Source organism: Cetorhinus maximus, chromosome 25, assembly GCF_964194155.1.
Source record: "Cetorhinus maximus chromosome 25, sCetMax3.hap1.1, whole genome shotgun sequence".
Classification (NCBI taxonomy): domain Eukaryota; kingdom Metazoa; phylum Chordata; class Chondrichthyes; order Lamniformes; family Cetorhinidae; genus Cetorhinus; species Cetorhinus maximus.
This window is the reverse complement of record NC_135903.1, coordinates 9,367,441-9,383,041: the sequence shown is the minus strand read 5'-3', so window position 1 is coordinate 9,383,041 and position 15,601 is coordinate 9,367,441. Positions and strand designations below refer to the sequence as shown.

The 15,601-nt window shown below is 41.7% G+C and overlaps 1 protein-coding gene across 13 annotated transcripts in view; it reads left to right on the top strand.

Annotated features, from left to right (window-relative positions):
- arhgap23a (Rho GTPase activating protein 23a) overlaps nucleotides 1–15,601 on the top strand; it is a 501,306-nt gene that overhangs the window by 311,434 nt on the left and 174,271 nt on the right. For all 13 annotated transcript variants that reach the window (XM_078529389.1, XM_078529391.1, XM_078529390.1 and 10 more), the window contains one exon: nucleotides 12,498–12,522. In XM_078529389.1, the coding sequence (XP_078385515.1) occupies nucleotides 12,498–12,522 (25 nt within the window). The remainder of the gene's footprint in view (nucleotides 1–12,497; nucleotides 12,523–15,601) is intronic.

Genomic DNA, 15,601 nt, shown 5'->3' with positions numbered 1-15,601 from the left:
ATTTACTTCACTGCATTGCAGCTGAATACTAAAGTTGTTGATTAAGAGAATGATTACATAACAACATGTAGCTCTGAAACTTGTCCTGCGTAGAAGTAGGACATAGAATCATAGAATGGATGCAGCACAGAAGGAGCCATTAGGCCCATCGTGCAGAGGGAACATCCACCAACCTTATGAAATTAAAAGATGCTGCTGATTTATATTTACAGTAAAGTTCAGCCATTAATTCAAATTTAAAATACTGCAAACATTAAAATAATGTAACATTTCAGTGTGATGTTGGGGTGGAGTGATATCTGGACATGAAGTTTTTTTTTATAGGTTAACGTTATATCACCCAAAGTTAACATTGTCTGAGCATGTTGAGTGGTAAAATTTACTTTGGCAGTGTTTGCTCATTGAACATAAAGAAGTCATGTATTTGTATAGCACCGTTCACAACCTCAGGTTGTCCCAAAGTGCTTTGCAGTCAATAAAGTACTTTTATAACATAGTCACCATGGTAATGTAGAAAATGTAGCTGCCAATTTGTGCACAGCAAGCTTCTACAAATAACAAAGTGATAATAACCAGATAATCTGCTTGCGTGATGTTCATTGACTGGCAAATCGTAAGATCACAGCAGGTTGCTTTGCCCTGTTATTTTTTTCAGTTCTTGTAACTTAGCATTTTTGTGGTTTCCTTATGCCCGACATTAAGAGGGCATTCTTTACCTGGAACTTGCTCAGTTGTATTTTCAACCACATATGATTAGTTTATCAGAATAATTTGTTGTCATATTAATATTGGTTGTACTGTTCACAACAATCTTTTCAATGGTTAAGTTATTAAAGGAAATTACAAGGAATATTTAATTTTCCTATTTTACCAAGCACTGGAAAACAGTTGATGGAAGCCATGGTAATTACTTGAATTAAAATCCGATACTAGTTAGAGTTTGAGTGCAACAAGGAGAGCCCTTAATTGTCCTTACTGCGTTAAATGTATAAATGATTTATCTAATTCATTTGTTTAAATGACAAAAAGTATATCCGCCAACCTGTAATTGCAAACGATGTTTTGAAGACAATTAAAACCAAATCAATTGCCTATTAAGCAGATGGAAATGTTTGCTTTTGGTAAAACATGCAAACATTAACAGCCTGATTACAGCTATAATGTCAAACACACAAAAAGGCTAGAGAAGTAATAGTTTTCAATTGCCTGTGACAAATTCCACTTACTCATATCATATAAACAAAGCTTCAAGGTTTGGATGAGTGGCTCTTTTTCATAAGGGCATCAATCCTTATCAACCAGAATATATATACAATACAGGCAGTACCAGATATCTGACATTAAAGAGAGCTTTAGTTTTTATTAAACCCCAGGGCAACAGTACTTTACCATTTGATATAGCTTTTTAATTCTTGAGTACCTGAGCATTTTGATACTGTTAGGAACAGGGCAACATTTATGTAAGAATGAATGATGCAGAAACACAGTCAGTTGACCTGTTTCTGTCAGATGGTTTGGCAAACACTGCACAAAATAACTCTAGAAGAAACTCCTAACTCTAGGAGCTCAAAATTTTCTCAGCTCATGTTGAAACAAAGCATTTTATGGCCCTCTGACCACCTTTTTAAGATTTCTCATTTATGCATGATTCTTTACAGGAAAAAAAAGTTAATTTTTTAATGAATTTAACATGCCCAATGTTATTTTCAGTGATTTGTTGTGCTTATTATGGTTGGAATTGTCAGTGATGTGGAAGGAATCAATTTTCCCATTTTGGGATTCCAGCAGAAAGTATGGTTAGGCAAAGTGTATTAGATAAAGAACAAGGCCCCTTCAACTCTATCCTAACAAATGTGCACCACTGCAAAAGAGCACAATTTGCTGCATGGCATTATTTTTTTCATCTCCACCACTCATGACCCTGATGACCTTTATTCCCGTACTGTTCACAAATTTCTTGGTTGCAGCCTGATAAAGGTGCAGCAAGCGCAACAGAGCATCAGGAACTTGAGTGAACAGCAGGAGCAATAATAAATATTCTTAACCAATTAAAAGTTTAAAGATTAAGAAAGTAACAGTGGAACAATAGAGAATGAAATAGGGTGAATTCGAGTCAAATTAAATCCAATGGTTGAATTGACCAAAAGCTGCAATTTTGAGCTGATTGGAAAAAGAACCAGAGGAAAAGCTTTTTCATATAATTACTACTTAGGATTTGGAATGCACTGCCTGATAGAGTGGTGGGTACAGCTGCAATAGTCGCTTTCAAAAGGGAATTGGATGAATACCTAAGAAAAACTTGCAGGTATATGAGGACAAAGCCAAGGGAGTGGAACTAACTGTATTGCCCTTTGAAGGAGTTGTTCCACACCAGATGGGCTGATTGTTATGTACTATTCTATGATTCTATGAAAGAAATTGGATTAGGGGAGAAAGAATAAAAGATGCAGGAAAAATAGGATTTAAAAAAAATATACAATTTAAAAACCTCAAGGAACAATTTTGGAGAAATGAGATTTCACAGTTTCAGTTATTTCCTTTCGGTCCAGAGAGGAGAAGATAAATCTGGTCATTAAAATCTTACATCATCAGCGCAAACTTTCTGCAATGAGTTTAATTTATTTTAGCAGCGCAACTCCAACAATTTCTTGAAACTCACAGGGAGCTTAAGAGCAAGCTCTACATTTTGCATGGTGATTCACAAATCATACAGCATATCTCTTCTTTGCCACAAATTGCTATTTTCTTTACAGGCTTATAAGGACGAGCGTATTTTACTGTTATGTTCTCAGTAACTTCTGGGCAAGAATATTTACTGAGTATTTCCAGAATGATTGGAGGGAAAACTGGGGCAATGGTATGGCTAAAAGCTACTGCGGATGCTGGAAATCCAAAACAAAAACAGAATTACCTGGAAAAACTCAGCAGGTCTGGCAGCATCGGTGGAGAAGAAATCAGTTAACGTTTCGAGCCTTCATGGCCCTTCGGCAGAACTGAAGCATAGTTAGGAGAAAGGCGAAATATAAGCTGGTTTAAGGTGGTGGGAGTGGGGCGGTGGGGGGGGGGGGGGAGAGAGAACTTGAGGGTGTGGTGATTGTGGAGATAAGCAAGCAGTGATAGGAGCAGATAATCAAAAGATGTCACAGACAAAAGGATCAAAGAGGTGTTGAAGGTGGTGATATTGTCTAAGAAAAGTGCTAATTAAGAATGGAAGACATTACACTCAAAGTACAGCTCTAGTGGGCTGGGGTGGAAAGACTAAAAAGGTTTTAGTTTTAGATTTAAAAATAATGGAAATAGGTGGGGAAAGAAGAATCTATATAAATTATTGAAAAAAAAAAGGGGGAGGGAGAAACGAGGTGGGGATGGGGGGAGGGGGAGTTTAAGATCTAAAGTTGTTGAATTCAATATTCAGCCCGGAAGGCTGTAAAGTGCCTAGTCGGAAGATGAGGTGCTGTTCCTCCAGTTTGCGTTGGGCTTCACTGGAACAATGCAGCAAACCAAGGACAGACATGTGGGCAAGAGAACAGGGTGGAGTGTTAAAATGGCAAGCGACAGGGAGGTTTGGGTCTTTCTTGCGGACAGACCGCAGGTGTTCTGCAAAGCGGTCGCCCAGTTTGCGTTTGGTCTCTCCAATGTAGAGGAGACCGCATTGGGAGCAACGAATGCAGTAGACTAAGTTAGGGGAAATGCAAGTGAAATGCTGCTTCACTTGAAAGGAGTGTTTGGGCCCTTGGACGGTGAGGAGAGAGGAAGTGAAGGGGCAGGTGTTGCATCTTCTGCGTGGGCATGGGGAGGTGCCATAGGTGGGGGTTGAGGAGTAGGGGGTGATGGAGGAGTGGACCAGGGTGTCCCGGAGGGAACGATCCCTACGGAATGCCGCCAGGGGGGGTGAAGGGAAGATGTGTTTGGCGGTGGCATCATGCTGGAGTTGGCGGAAATGGTGGAGGATGATCCTTTGAATGCGGAGGCTGGTGGGGTGATAAGTGAGGACAAGGGGGACCCTATCATGTTTCTGGGAAAGAGGAGAAGGCGTGAGGGCGGATGCGCGGGATATGGGCCGGACACGGTTGAGGGCCCTGTCAACGACCGTGGGTGGAAAACCTCGGTTAAGGAAGAAGGAGGACATGTCAGAGGAGCTGTTTTTGAAGGTAGCGTCATCAGAACAGATGCGACGGAGGCGAAGGAACTGAGAGAATGGGATGGAGTCTTTACAGGATGCGGGGTGTGAGGAGCTGTAGTCGAGGTAGCTGTGGGAGTCGGTAGGCTTGTAATGGATATTGGTGGAGAGTCTATCATCAGAAATTGAGACAGAGAGGTCAAGGAAGGGAAGAGAAGTGTCAGAGATGGACCATGTGAAAATGATGGAGAGGTGGAGATTGGAAGCAAAATTAATAAATTTTTCCAGGTCCCGACGAGAGCATGAAGCAGCACCGAAGTAATCATCGATGTACCGGAGAAAGAGTTGTGGGAGGGGGCCGGAGTAGGACTGGAACAAAGAATGTTCCACATACCCCATAAAGAGACAGGCATAGCTGGGGCCCATGCGGGTACCCATAGCCACACCTTTTATTTGGAGGAAGTGAGAGGAGTTAAAGGAGAAATTGTTCAGTGTGAGAACAAGTTCAGCCAGACGGAGGAGAGTAGTGGTGGATGGGGATTGTTGGGGCCTCTGTTCAAGGAAGAAGCTAAGGGCCCTCAGACCATCCTGGTGGGGGATGGAGGTGTAGAGGGATTGGACATCCATGTTGAAGAGGAAGCGGTTGGGGCCAGGGAACTGGAAATTGTTGATGTGACGTAAGGTGTCAGAGGAATCATGGATGTAGGTGGGAAGGGACTGGACAAGGGGAGAGAGAAGGGAGTCAAGATAACGAGAAATGAGTTCCGTGGGGCAGGAACAGGCTGACACGATCGGTCTGCCAGGACAGTTCTGTTTGTGGATTTTGGGTAGGAGGTAGAAGCGGGCCGTCCGAGGTTGGGCGACTATCAAGTTGGAAGCTGTGGGAGGAAGATCTCCAGAGGAGATGAGGTCAGTGACAGTCCTGGAAACAATGGCTTGATGTTCTGTGGTGGGGTCATGGTCCAGGGAGAGGTAGGAGGAAGTGTCTGCGAGTTGACGCTCAGCCTCCGCGAGGTAGAGGTCAATGCGCCAGACAACAACAGTACCACCCTTGTCAGCGGGTTTGATGACAATGTTGGGGTTGGACCTGAGAGAACGGAGTGCAGTGAGTTCAGAGAGAGACAGATTAGAATGGGTGAGAGGAGCAGAGAAATTGAGACGGCTCAATTGTCTGTGACATCTTTTGATTATTTGCTCCTATCACTGCTTGCTTATCTCCACAATCACCACACCCTCAAGTTCTCTCTCCCCACCCCACGCGCCCCCCCCCCACCCCACCCCACCTTAAACCAGCTTATATTTCGCCTTTCTCCTAACTATGCTTCAGTTCTGCCGAAGGGCCATGAAGGCTCGAAACGTTAACTGATTTCTTCTCCACCGATGCTGCCAGACCTGCTGAGTTTTTCAATGGTATGGCTTCTGCTATCAAATCATTTAACTTTTTGTACAAATGTAACATCAAACTTCAAAGGTTGTAGTCCTTAAAGCAGATATTGAGCAGAATATTGAAAAGCTGACAGCTCTAGGAATTGAACCTATGTGGAAGCTCTCTAATATGGGAAAAACATCTTTAAGGTAAAATCTTTTTTAAAAAGAAATCCTGGCGTGTTTTTGTATTCATTTAATTTTTAACAGTATTCCCCCACCTCCCTTAACAGTATTTCTCAGGTGATTTTTCTCCCTCTTCCTCATGACCTTTTAAAAAAAAACTCACCTTAGATCTTGATGGTTTGTCAAGTAAACAGTGACTTTTCCTTAAGATCAAAGCCAATAGCGCTGCTTGTTTATCTGGGAGGTGTTGTGCTGTAAGAGAATGTACGTCATTTGCCTTCCCACGAGATTTCCTCTAGCAGGAAGGATGTTGCAGTCAGATGATTAGCCATTAATTCACCTGTTAATTAACACTGCAGTCTTATATTGAACATTTGTAAAGTGGAATGCCACACCTCTCCAACATCTTGGTATGGTAAGAGTTATGTGGATGGAGTTCTTTTATTCCTTTCTTCTTTAATTGGAGTGGGGGCTTTAGGTTATCAAACTCTGACCGCTTTGGCTTTGTTAAAGTCCTGCTGGTCTGAGATACAGATGCTGCCTTTTTAGGATTTGGGCTCTTGGGTAACATTTATAAGGAGTCCAGCGGACCAGTGAGTGCTCAAGTAGAGAAAATATAGGTAATTGTGACAGTGCACAAATTTCTATAGAGGTAATGACCATCACATGGCCCTTCCCCCAACCACTCCAAAAAGGAGTCCAGTTGGCCTTTGGGAGAAGATTTATGTGGAAAATATTTGAAAAAACTAGGTAGCTACCATTGGGGGAGTTCAGCTTTGGACCAAGCTGGTGGTTTTGATGCTCTGTTCCAATGGCCAGCAGATGATTTTTAAAAAATGTTGGAGTAGAATAGTAGTCTTTTCTAGGGTCATACGATACTCTTAACCAGTATCCCTTAAGGTCAGACTGAGACATTTTTTAAAATAATGGAATAGGATTCAGAGGTGGAAGGGAAGAAATGGTAATGTTTCATAAAAAACATCGTGCTTCAGACAATGCAATAAAACTGTGGAAGAAATCAATGTATGTCTTGAATAGCATAAGGATCTTTAACTAACAGTGAACCCAAGGTTTATTGGAGCATGTATGTTGGAACAAATACAGCCACAATCTAAGATTAATACAGGGTGTGCGGGTTTGAGTTGTTTGGCAATTGTATACAAGAAGAATCTTTTTCATTGTATTTGTCTTTAGGAATTCTCTTCAGAATTTTGCAGGAGACATGTCAAATTTCACACTCTCTGAAATATATATCATTTATAAAGGAACTATTAACATATGAACTTCCTATACCAGCATTAGAGCTGATATAATTTGTTATCCTGATATTTTGCTAAGGGACGATAGAATATTGAAGCAAATTTATCATTGTTCAGTAAAGGGTTGATTCAAGGACTGCATCTGTTTTCTTCATTGAAATGGAAATGTCATCTTTGTTTCAACATCAGCCACACTGCCTGCCTGGATAAAAACCCAACAGTTCCTCTATTTGATTGACCAGGTGCTGTAGGGCATTCCCACACAGTGCAGAGCTGAAATGGAACATACTTCGAGACACAGTCTACAATAGTGCACTCTCAACTTAACTGGGAAGCAAGAGTGGAAAAATGCTGATTGGTTCGAGGCTAACATCACTTTGATGAACCTGTCACTGAAACCAAGGGGTCCAATTTCACTTATTACAAGAGAGATCCAAGTGAGAAGACTCTAAATGCACTAACAGCCCACATAAAGTAAAATCCAACAGACTTCTAGGCGGTGTGCCCAGTGATGACTGATTACATCTTGGCCAGGATATCTAGGTTACCTTGGACACGGAATGCCTGGGGTAAGTATGAAGCAATCAAAAAGGCAAGAGGTCCATCAGCAAAGAAAACAGCCCCATTGAAACAAAGGTAGGGAGGTCATCACTGCGTGCAATAAGCAGTTGGAGGGATGGGGTAGGATACTACCTTGAGCTGTACTCTAGGGTGAACAATGTCACCAAGGAAGCTATAGACTCCATGGAAAAGCCTGCCTGTCATGGCAGAGCTGGATATCGAATCCACAGTGGAGGAACTTAGTAAAGCTACTGATTCATTTGTCATGGGCTGATGCTATACTGCCTGAGGTCATCAAGCATGGGAAATGGGCACTCTCTGTCTCTGCTGGAGGGAGGAAGCAGTGTCGCAGGAAATGTGTGATACAAAGATTGCGACCCTGTACAAGAACAAGGGCGGCTACAGCGATTGCAACAACTATCAGGGCACCTCCCTGCTGAGCATTGTGGGGAAAGCATTTGCCTATGTTGTCTTTGTCAGACTGCAGATCTTGGTTGAACGCATTTAGTGTGATGTCAAAATTGGAAGATCTACAATTGACATGATCTTCTTAGCCTGGCAGCTGCAAGAAAAATGCTGTGAACAAAGGAGACCACTATATATTGCCTCCAACGATCTCTCAACATTCAACTATGTGACCAGGGGCAGTTTATTAAAGATTCTGGAAAAAATTGGCTGCCTGCCAAAGCTGCTGAATGTGACCTCCTCTTTCCACGCCAACATGATGGGTAAGGTCAGCTATGACGGGGCAACATCGGAACCTTTATGACCTGCAGTGGGGCCAAATGGAGTTTTGCTCTGGCACTCTTTGGCATATTCTTCTCTTTGCTGCTGTCATATGCCTATACAGAGGATGTCCACTTACTTACCAGAACTGATGGAAAGCTGTTCAGTCTTGCTCGCCTGAGATCCAAGACAAAAGCGCGCCAAGTCCTCATCAGAGAGTTGCTTTACACTCACGATGCTGCAGTAGCACTCCATACCAAGAAGCAACTTCAGCAGCAAATTGATGGACTCTCTAGCACCTGTAAAGTGTTTGATCTGACCATTATCATCAGGAACATAAATGGCATGTTAAGATTGTTGCTGTACTGCCAATTATCAGCAATGGCAATGTGACTTAGAGGTTGTTGATAGCTTTACATTTCTAGGCTCCACAATCACCAGCAATCTCACTTGATGCTGAAATCAGCACAGGCATCACACAAGCTGCAGTGGCTATGTCCAAGCCCAGTGAAAGAATGTAGAACAGCAGCAACCTGACTGACAACACCAAACTGTGAGTTCCACAAGTCTGCATCCTCAGCACACACCTACAGTGGTGAGACCTAGACAGCATATGCTCGGCAGGAGAAAAGGTGAACATTTTCCACCTTTGCTGCCTCACGTGTATCCTCGGCATCTCTGGCAAGACAAGGTCACCAACTTTGATGTCCTGAAGCATTCTAATTCCATCAGCAATACGCTCTTTGCTAAGCCAATGATACCTGTGCTGGCTCAGCCACGTTCATTGGATGGATGATGATTGTATACCCAAAGACCTTCTGTATGGTAACCACTGGGTCACGACCTCTTGGGCATCCACACCTCTGCTACAAGAATGCCTGAAAGCGAGATATGAAGATGGTGGACATGGACACTGACAAGTTGAATACAGTCACTGATGGCCCTGACCTCTGGAGGCTGACGGTTTGGAAGATATGAGCAGAAACAAAAAGCTTAGCAGGCTGAGAAGTGGGCCCAGAGAAAACGGAGGCTAGTAAAATGTGCACCTTCTCAACCCACTGTCTTCATCCGCATCAAATGCGACAGAGACTGCTGTGCCAAAATGGGGCTCCTGAGCCACACCTTAACACAGCATAACTCGACAGTTGACCACCAGGGCATGAAACATGGTCTTTTAAGACGGAATGCTAAAATCGAAGATTATGATTTTGATTGAGGGATAAATATTGGCCAGGGACATCAGGGCTAATTCCCCTGCTCTTCTTTGAAATAGTGTTATGGATTTTTTTTTACATCCACTGGACTAGGCAGAGGGGCCTCAATTTAATGTCTCATCTGAAAGACAGCACCTCTGACAGCACTCTCAGTACTGGTCTAAAGTTGTAAGCTTTAATTTTTGCCCTGGTGTGGGTCGTGAACCTAGAAGCTTGTGACTCGGGTGAGAGTGCTAGCAACTGAGTCACAGCTGACAATCAAGACATCACTTTGAAAAGACTGAAATGTTAGTATTTGATGAAACATGAAATATGAAAGGGCCATTCAACCCAAAAGCCTTTCCCATGTACATTTTGCCTTGTCATGAACTCTGGACATCCCATTCGATGGAGTGAGCCTTTGGTTTGGTGCCAGCATTTTCTTGGAAGAAACATTCATGTTAATCACTCCATTACTTCACAGTATTGCCCAAGAAAAGACCATGTAGATAGAAAACAAAAACCCATTCAGTTGCCTAAAAAAAAAATCACCACAGATACTCCTTGCCTTTTCCTCAAGTGTAAAACAGCAAAATTTCCAGCAGATTAGTTCTACTTAGTACTCTGATCAGTTGTATTCAAGATCAACTCATCAGTTATCCGAGCAGGCCCTGAACCATATTGCTCTGAGTTTTTATCCTTATAACCTCCAATTCCTTTCTTAAATTAATAATAACCCATCAAATCAGGGAATCTGATACTTAGCATGATGCGGACTGTTTTTACTTGGATTTTGTTTGACAATATTCAATTCTCAAAAACCTGCCTAAAGGGTAGAAAGGTTGAAAAATACCTTTACAACAGTTTTTAGTTTACTAAGTCACATGAATTGCAAGCCAGTTCAGTTGCTTCACTTTGGATTATTAAGTAGTTTTATTTATGTTGATCTTTAATAATTCTACATAGAGAATTTGGAAATATGTTTTGAAACTGTGGCACAAATGATTGTTGTTAGCTGAACTTTCCACTTGGGTTTCGTAAAGTAGTAAGTGTTTGTGTTTAGTCAGCCGAATGAGACTTGTTGTGAGTGATTCTGAAAACCTGTATAAATCACAACAATTGGTGCATTTTTTAAATGCAGTTAGCACTAATGAGGTTTATTAGATAATAGGAGTTCTCCCATGTATGTGCTTGTATGTGTTACTTCATTATATCACTGTATATTTGACACTCATTCATTGGAAGCCTGTGAAAAGTTCCATGCTATTGCTTCCCTTGACCAGCCTTAGAATGAAGCTGTTTTCTGGTGTGGCTTCACCATTCCAAATTTGTCAGGAGGGTGAAGGGTATTCAGACTCATGAATAGAGCTGGAATTGCATTCTGGGGTGTTTTATTACATTGGCTCCAGGCAATAACATTTCCCATGCCCCTGCCAAGCCAACTATTTGTGTAACTCTCAGAACAGCACCTGAACGTTGGTATTGTCTGAGCATTTTCACACCACATTTTCAAAAGAAATTTGCATGTTACTTTCCTGGTATGACTCATTGTTTAAGGAAAAAACCAGATCATAAACTGAATTGCTTGATCGGTTCACTTTATCTGTGCTCAGCAGTATACCTGTGAATTGAAGGACTGATGCCAAGTGCAATATTGTAGAACTATGGACTATGGACTAAATGGGTTTGTTTACACAGTGCTTCTGTTCAGCATCAGCACTGATACTTAAATTAGAAACATACAACACAATCTGGAAGTGCTGAATAATGTTGCACTTGTGTAGTGCACCATGGAGTAGTATGATGCTGGCTCACAGTTATCTGCCCAGAAAGTTTGCGGGTCAGCCAGATTTTGTGAGAAACAGCAAGCAGGAACTCAGCATCCATCTTGGGAGAAATTATCAGGAGGTTAATCAATTATAATTGCCAGCTAACTTTAAAGGTTTTGAAGCAATTCAGAAACGAAGAAAATCTAAGCTCATTCTACCACACCATGACTGAATCATATGTAAGCATCAAGTAACTTTTGTGCCCCCATCATTGAGCCACTTTCTCAATGGGACACAACTGACATCTATTTGGAAGCAGATAAACAAATGAAAAAGTTACATTTTCATATGATCATATTTCTTTGAATGAAACCAATTCTCCATGTATTCACCCCCTGTTTTTTTTCATGCAGTGCTCTTGTGATTTCTTGTTAACTTGAATTTCATAAATGGTCAATTGTAAAATACTCATCAGTTTTTCAGTCATTAAAAAACCTTGTTTTGGTAGGATTAAGGGAATAGGGTTCAAGCAGCTCTGCTTAAAAGTGTTAAAAGGAAAATGTGCCTGCACTTGGGTTTAATTCAGGGAAAAATGAAGAATAATGTTAAAGTACCAAAGGGAGATGCTGAAGGAGATCAGGGACTGATGGTAAACATAACATTAACTATGTATAACCAGTCTTGCTGAAGCTGTGCAGTGGTCTGGCCAGGCTGCAAATTAAATAGTATAACCAGTTCTGGTCATTGAAGTACACGGGCTGTGTCCAAAACTGGAAATGTTCAGAGAAAGGCCATGAGGTTGATTTAGAGTAACAAGCGGGCAGAGTTATGTTAGAAAATCTTAGACCCAATTTTAAAATCCTGGTGGGTTTTGGAGCAGATGAATAGTGAAGTGATTTGAACCTTATTTAAATCCCACTACTTTACAGTGGCAGGCCCCAGTGACTGATGGCAAAGTAATTTGGTCAATTGTAACTGCCTACCCACTGTCTACTATGAAAGTGTGGGTTTCTTATAAAATATCAGATATGTTGAGCTCAATTCATTTGTTGGCCCAGTGAAAACTATCAACCAACTAGGAAAATTTAAAAGAATTGCATATTTTGCCATGACATGTTTTGCCATGACAATGTTGAATATGTTGGCTTGAATTTTCTGTTTTATTTGTTGTGAAGTCTGTAGTTGATTGAGAAGGGTTAATAGCAATTTACCAGGAACATCCATTCAAAGGGGGTGAAAGTAGTAAATTGCTCAAATTGTTACAATCAAAGAATTGCAACAGTTGCACTTAACTAAATTTATTTTGATTCTTTTGTAGGATGAAGAAAATGGAAATGGAAGAGGTGAGTCTTGCTTTAATTATTTTTCAAAATATATTTGCATAAAAAATAGCTGCTGCTGTAACAGATATTTATCAATCCTAGCTAGAGAAAACAGACAATGGGCTGCTTTGTTCATTTTAAGGAGTGTGGAGTGTGAAGAGTTTCCCTGCCTGTACTTGTAGTTGATAACATCATAAAAGTATTGCATTCCAAAAACCAAAAGGAATACAAAGAAAAGCTGTTCCCATTAGTTCATGGCATAAGGACTACGGGACACAGATTTAAGGTTTTGGGCAAGTGATGCAGGGGGATGTGAGAGAGAACAATTTTACATATTGAGTGGAAATAATCTGGAATTCGCTGATGATGGAAGCATAGACAATGATTGATTTCAGAAGGCAATTGGATGGACACTTGAGGGAAAAATAAACTCAGGGCTATGGGGATGGAGCAGAGGAAAAGGACTGACTGGATTGCTCTATAGTGAGCTGGTATGAACTCGATGGACCATATTACCACCACCTGTGCTGTAATGACTCTATGACTATGACTTGATAAAACATAAGATTATTCTATGTCTGTGTCTAAATTTGTGTATATAACTCTAACGTACATAGACCAGTCTCACAGGTCAGGTGGATCAGATGTAAATCTCTTGCCATATCCACCCTTGTAAAACTGACAGATACAATGGCCTGGATTTTGCAATCAGTGGCAAAGGAAGGGTGCTTGTCGGTAACCTCAAAAAGGCTTGCTGAGAGACCTAACTGTCTCTGTAGAGAGAATTTTAACTCTCTTGCCATTCTTTATTCTTTCATGGGATGTAGGCATCGCTGGCAAGGCCAGCATTTGGAATCCCTAATTGCCTTTGATTTGAGTGACTTGCTAGACCATTTCAGAGGACATTTTAAGAGTCAACCACATAATTGTGGGTCTGGAGTCGCATGTAGGCCAGACCAGGTAAAGCTGGCAGATTTCCTTCCCTAAAGGACATTAGTGAAGCAGATGGGCTTTTATAACAATCAATGATAGTTACATTGATTGTAGCGTTCTTTAATGGGGATTCCCAGCATGAAGCTGCAGTGATGCCATCAAGCTGTCCAAACAGCCAATCATATTAAAATATTCTCACAGCCAACCAGCAAATGAAAAGCACTAAAATTAAATTAGTTTTTTTAAAAAAAATGACATAGAGCAAAATAAACATTGGAACATGGGAGACTTTGGGACATAAAGCAGCAAGAGAGAGTGCAAGACTTCAACTAGGGAGACTTCGGGAGATAAAGCAGCAAGGGAAAAGAGCGAGATTTCAACCAATGAGACTTGGGAGATAAAGCAGGAGTGGGGAGGGTGAGACTTCAACCATAGGGACTTCGGGAGATAAAGCAGCAAAGGAAAGTCATGCAAGTCAGAGCACACGTTTGGAAAGAAAAATTGAGGTGCGACATCACAGGGAAGCAGGTAGGTGATTTACTGGCAAGTATTTCCTATTTATGTTATCCAAACTAGGAAATAAACCGCTGAGTCTTATCTATCTCTTTTTTAAAAGTAAGGTTTATTACTATTAGTAAGGTGTATTAACTTTTTTTATTCGTTCATGGGATGGGGATGTCACTGGCTAGGTGAGTATTTATTGCCCATTCCTTGAGAAGATGGTGGTGTGCTGCTACTTTGAACCATTGCAGTCCATGTGTGGTAGGAATACCCACAGTACTGTTAGGAATGGAGTTCCAGGATTTTGACCCAGCGTCAATGAAGGAATGGCAAGTCAGGATGGTGTGTAGCTTGAAAAGGAAATTGCAGGCGGTGATGTTTCCATGTATCTACTGCCCTTGCCCTTCTAGGTGGTAGAGGTCATGGGTTTGGAAGGTGCTTTTGAAGGAACCCTGGTGAGTTTCTGCAGTGCACATGTAGATGGTACACACTGCTGCCACAGTGCATTGGTGGTGAAAGGAGTGAATGCTTAAAATGGTGGATAGGGTGACTGGTAGGGCTTATCAGTATTAATAAAGTTTATTAGTAAGGTTTATTAATAGCAAGGTTTATTCTCAGTAGCAAGGCTATTAACTAACAGAGGAATGACAGGGCTGCCCCAACCTCTAGAGTGCACCATTTGTGCTTCGTGGGAACGCCAGGATGTTTTCCGTGTCCTGGATAACCATTTGTACAGGAAGTGTCATTAGTTGCCACAGCTGGCATCATGGTGGAGCATCCATGAGGTTGAGAGCTTCGTGGAAAGCACGTTTATAGATGTGGTCACTCCGCAGTTTAAGGGAGAGGGGGAATAGGAGACCACCAGACAGTTGAGTAGAAACAGGTAGCTAGTGCAGGAGTGCCCTAAGCGCGTCCCATTTTCCAACCTGTATTCGGATCTGAATACTGATGAGAGTGATGGCTCACTTGGGGAGTGTAGCCAGAACCAAGCCCATGGCAGCATGGGTTGCTCAGCTGTATTGGGGTATAAGGAAGACTGGAAGAGCAATAATGATAGGTGATTTGATAGTTAGGAGAATAGACAGGCGTTTCTGTGGCCACAAACCTGAATCCAGGATGGTGTGTTGTCTCCCTTGGTACCAGAGTCAAGGATATCATTGGCTGCACCTTGAAGTGGGGGAAGGGTGAACAACCAGCAGTTGTGATACACATTGGTATGAACAGCATAGACAGAAAGAGGGATGTGGTCCTGTAATCAGAATTTAGGGAGCTAGGTAGGATATTAGCAAGCAGGACCTCAAAAGTACTCATTTCTGGATTACTCTCAGAACCACGCACAAGTGAATGTTAAAATAGGATGATTAAGCAGATGAATGTATATCTGGAAAGTTAGTGCAAGAGGGAAGGCTTTAGCTTCTTGGGACATTGGGATTGTCTCTGGGGAGATGGGCCCTATACAGAACAGATGGGTTGCACCTAAATGAGCTGGTACTGAGTTCATTGTGGGGTGATTTACTAGTGCAATGGGGGAGAATTTAAACTAACTTGATAGGGGTGTGGGAACCAGACGATAATATCAGTGAGGAGTACCAAGGTGCACAGAACACTGGGAGAGATAGATAGCACTAGAGTAAGAAATTGTATGTTATTAGGTGGGGTCAGAGTA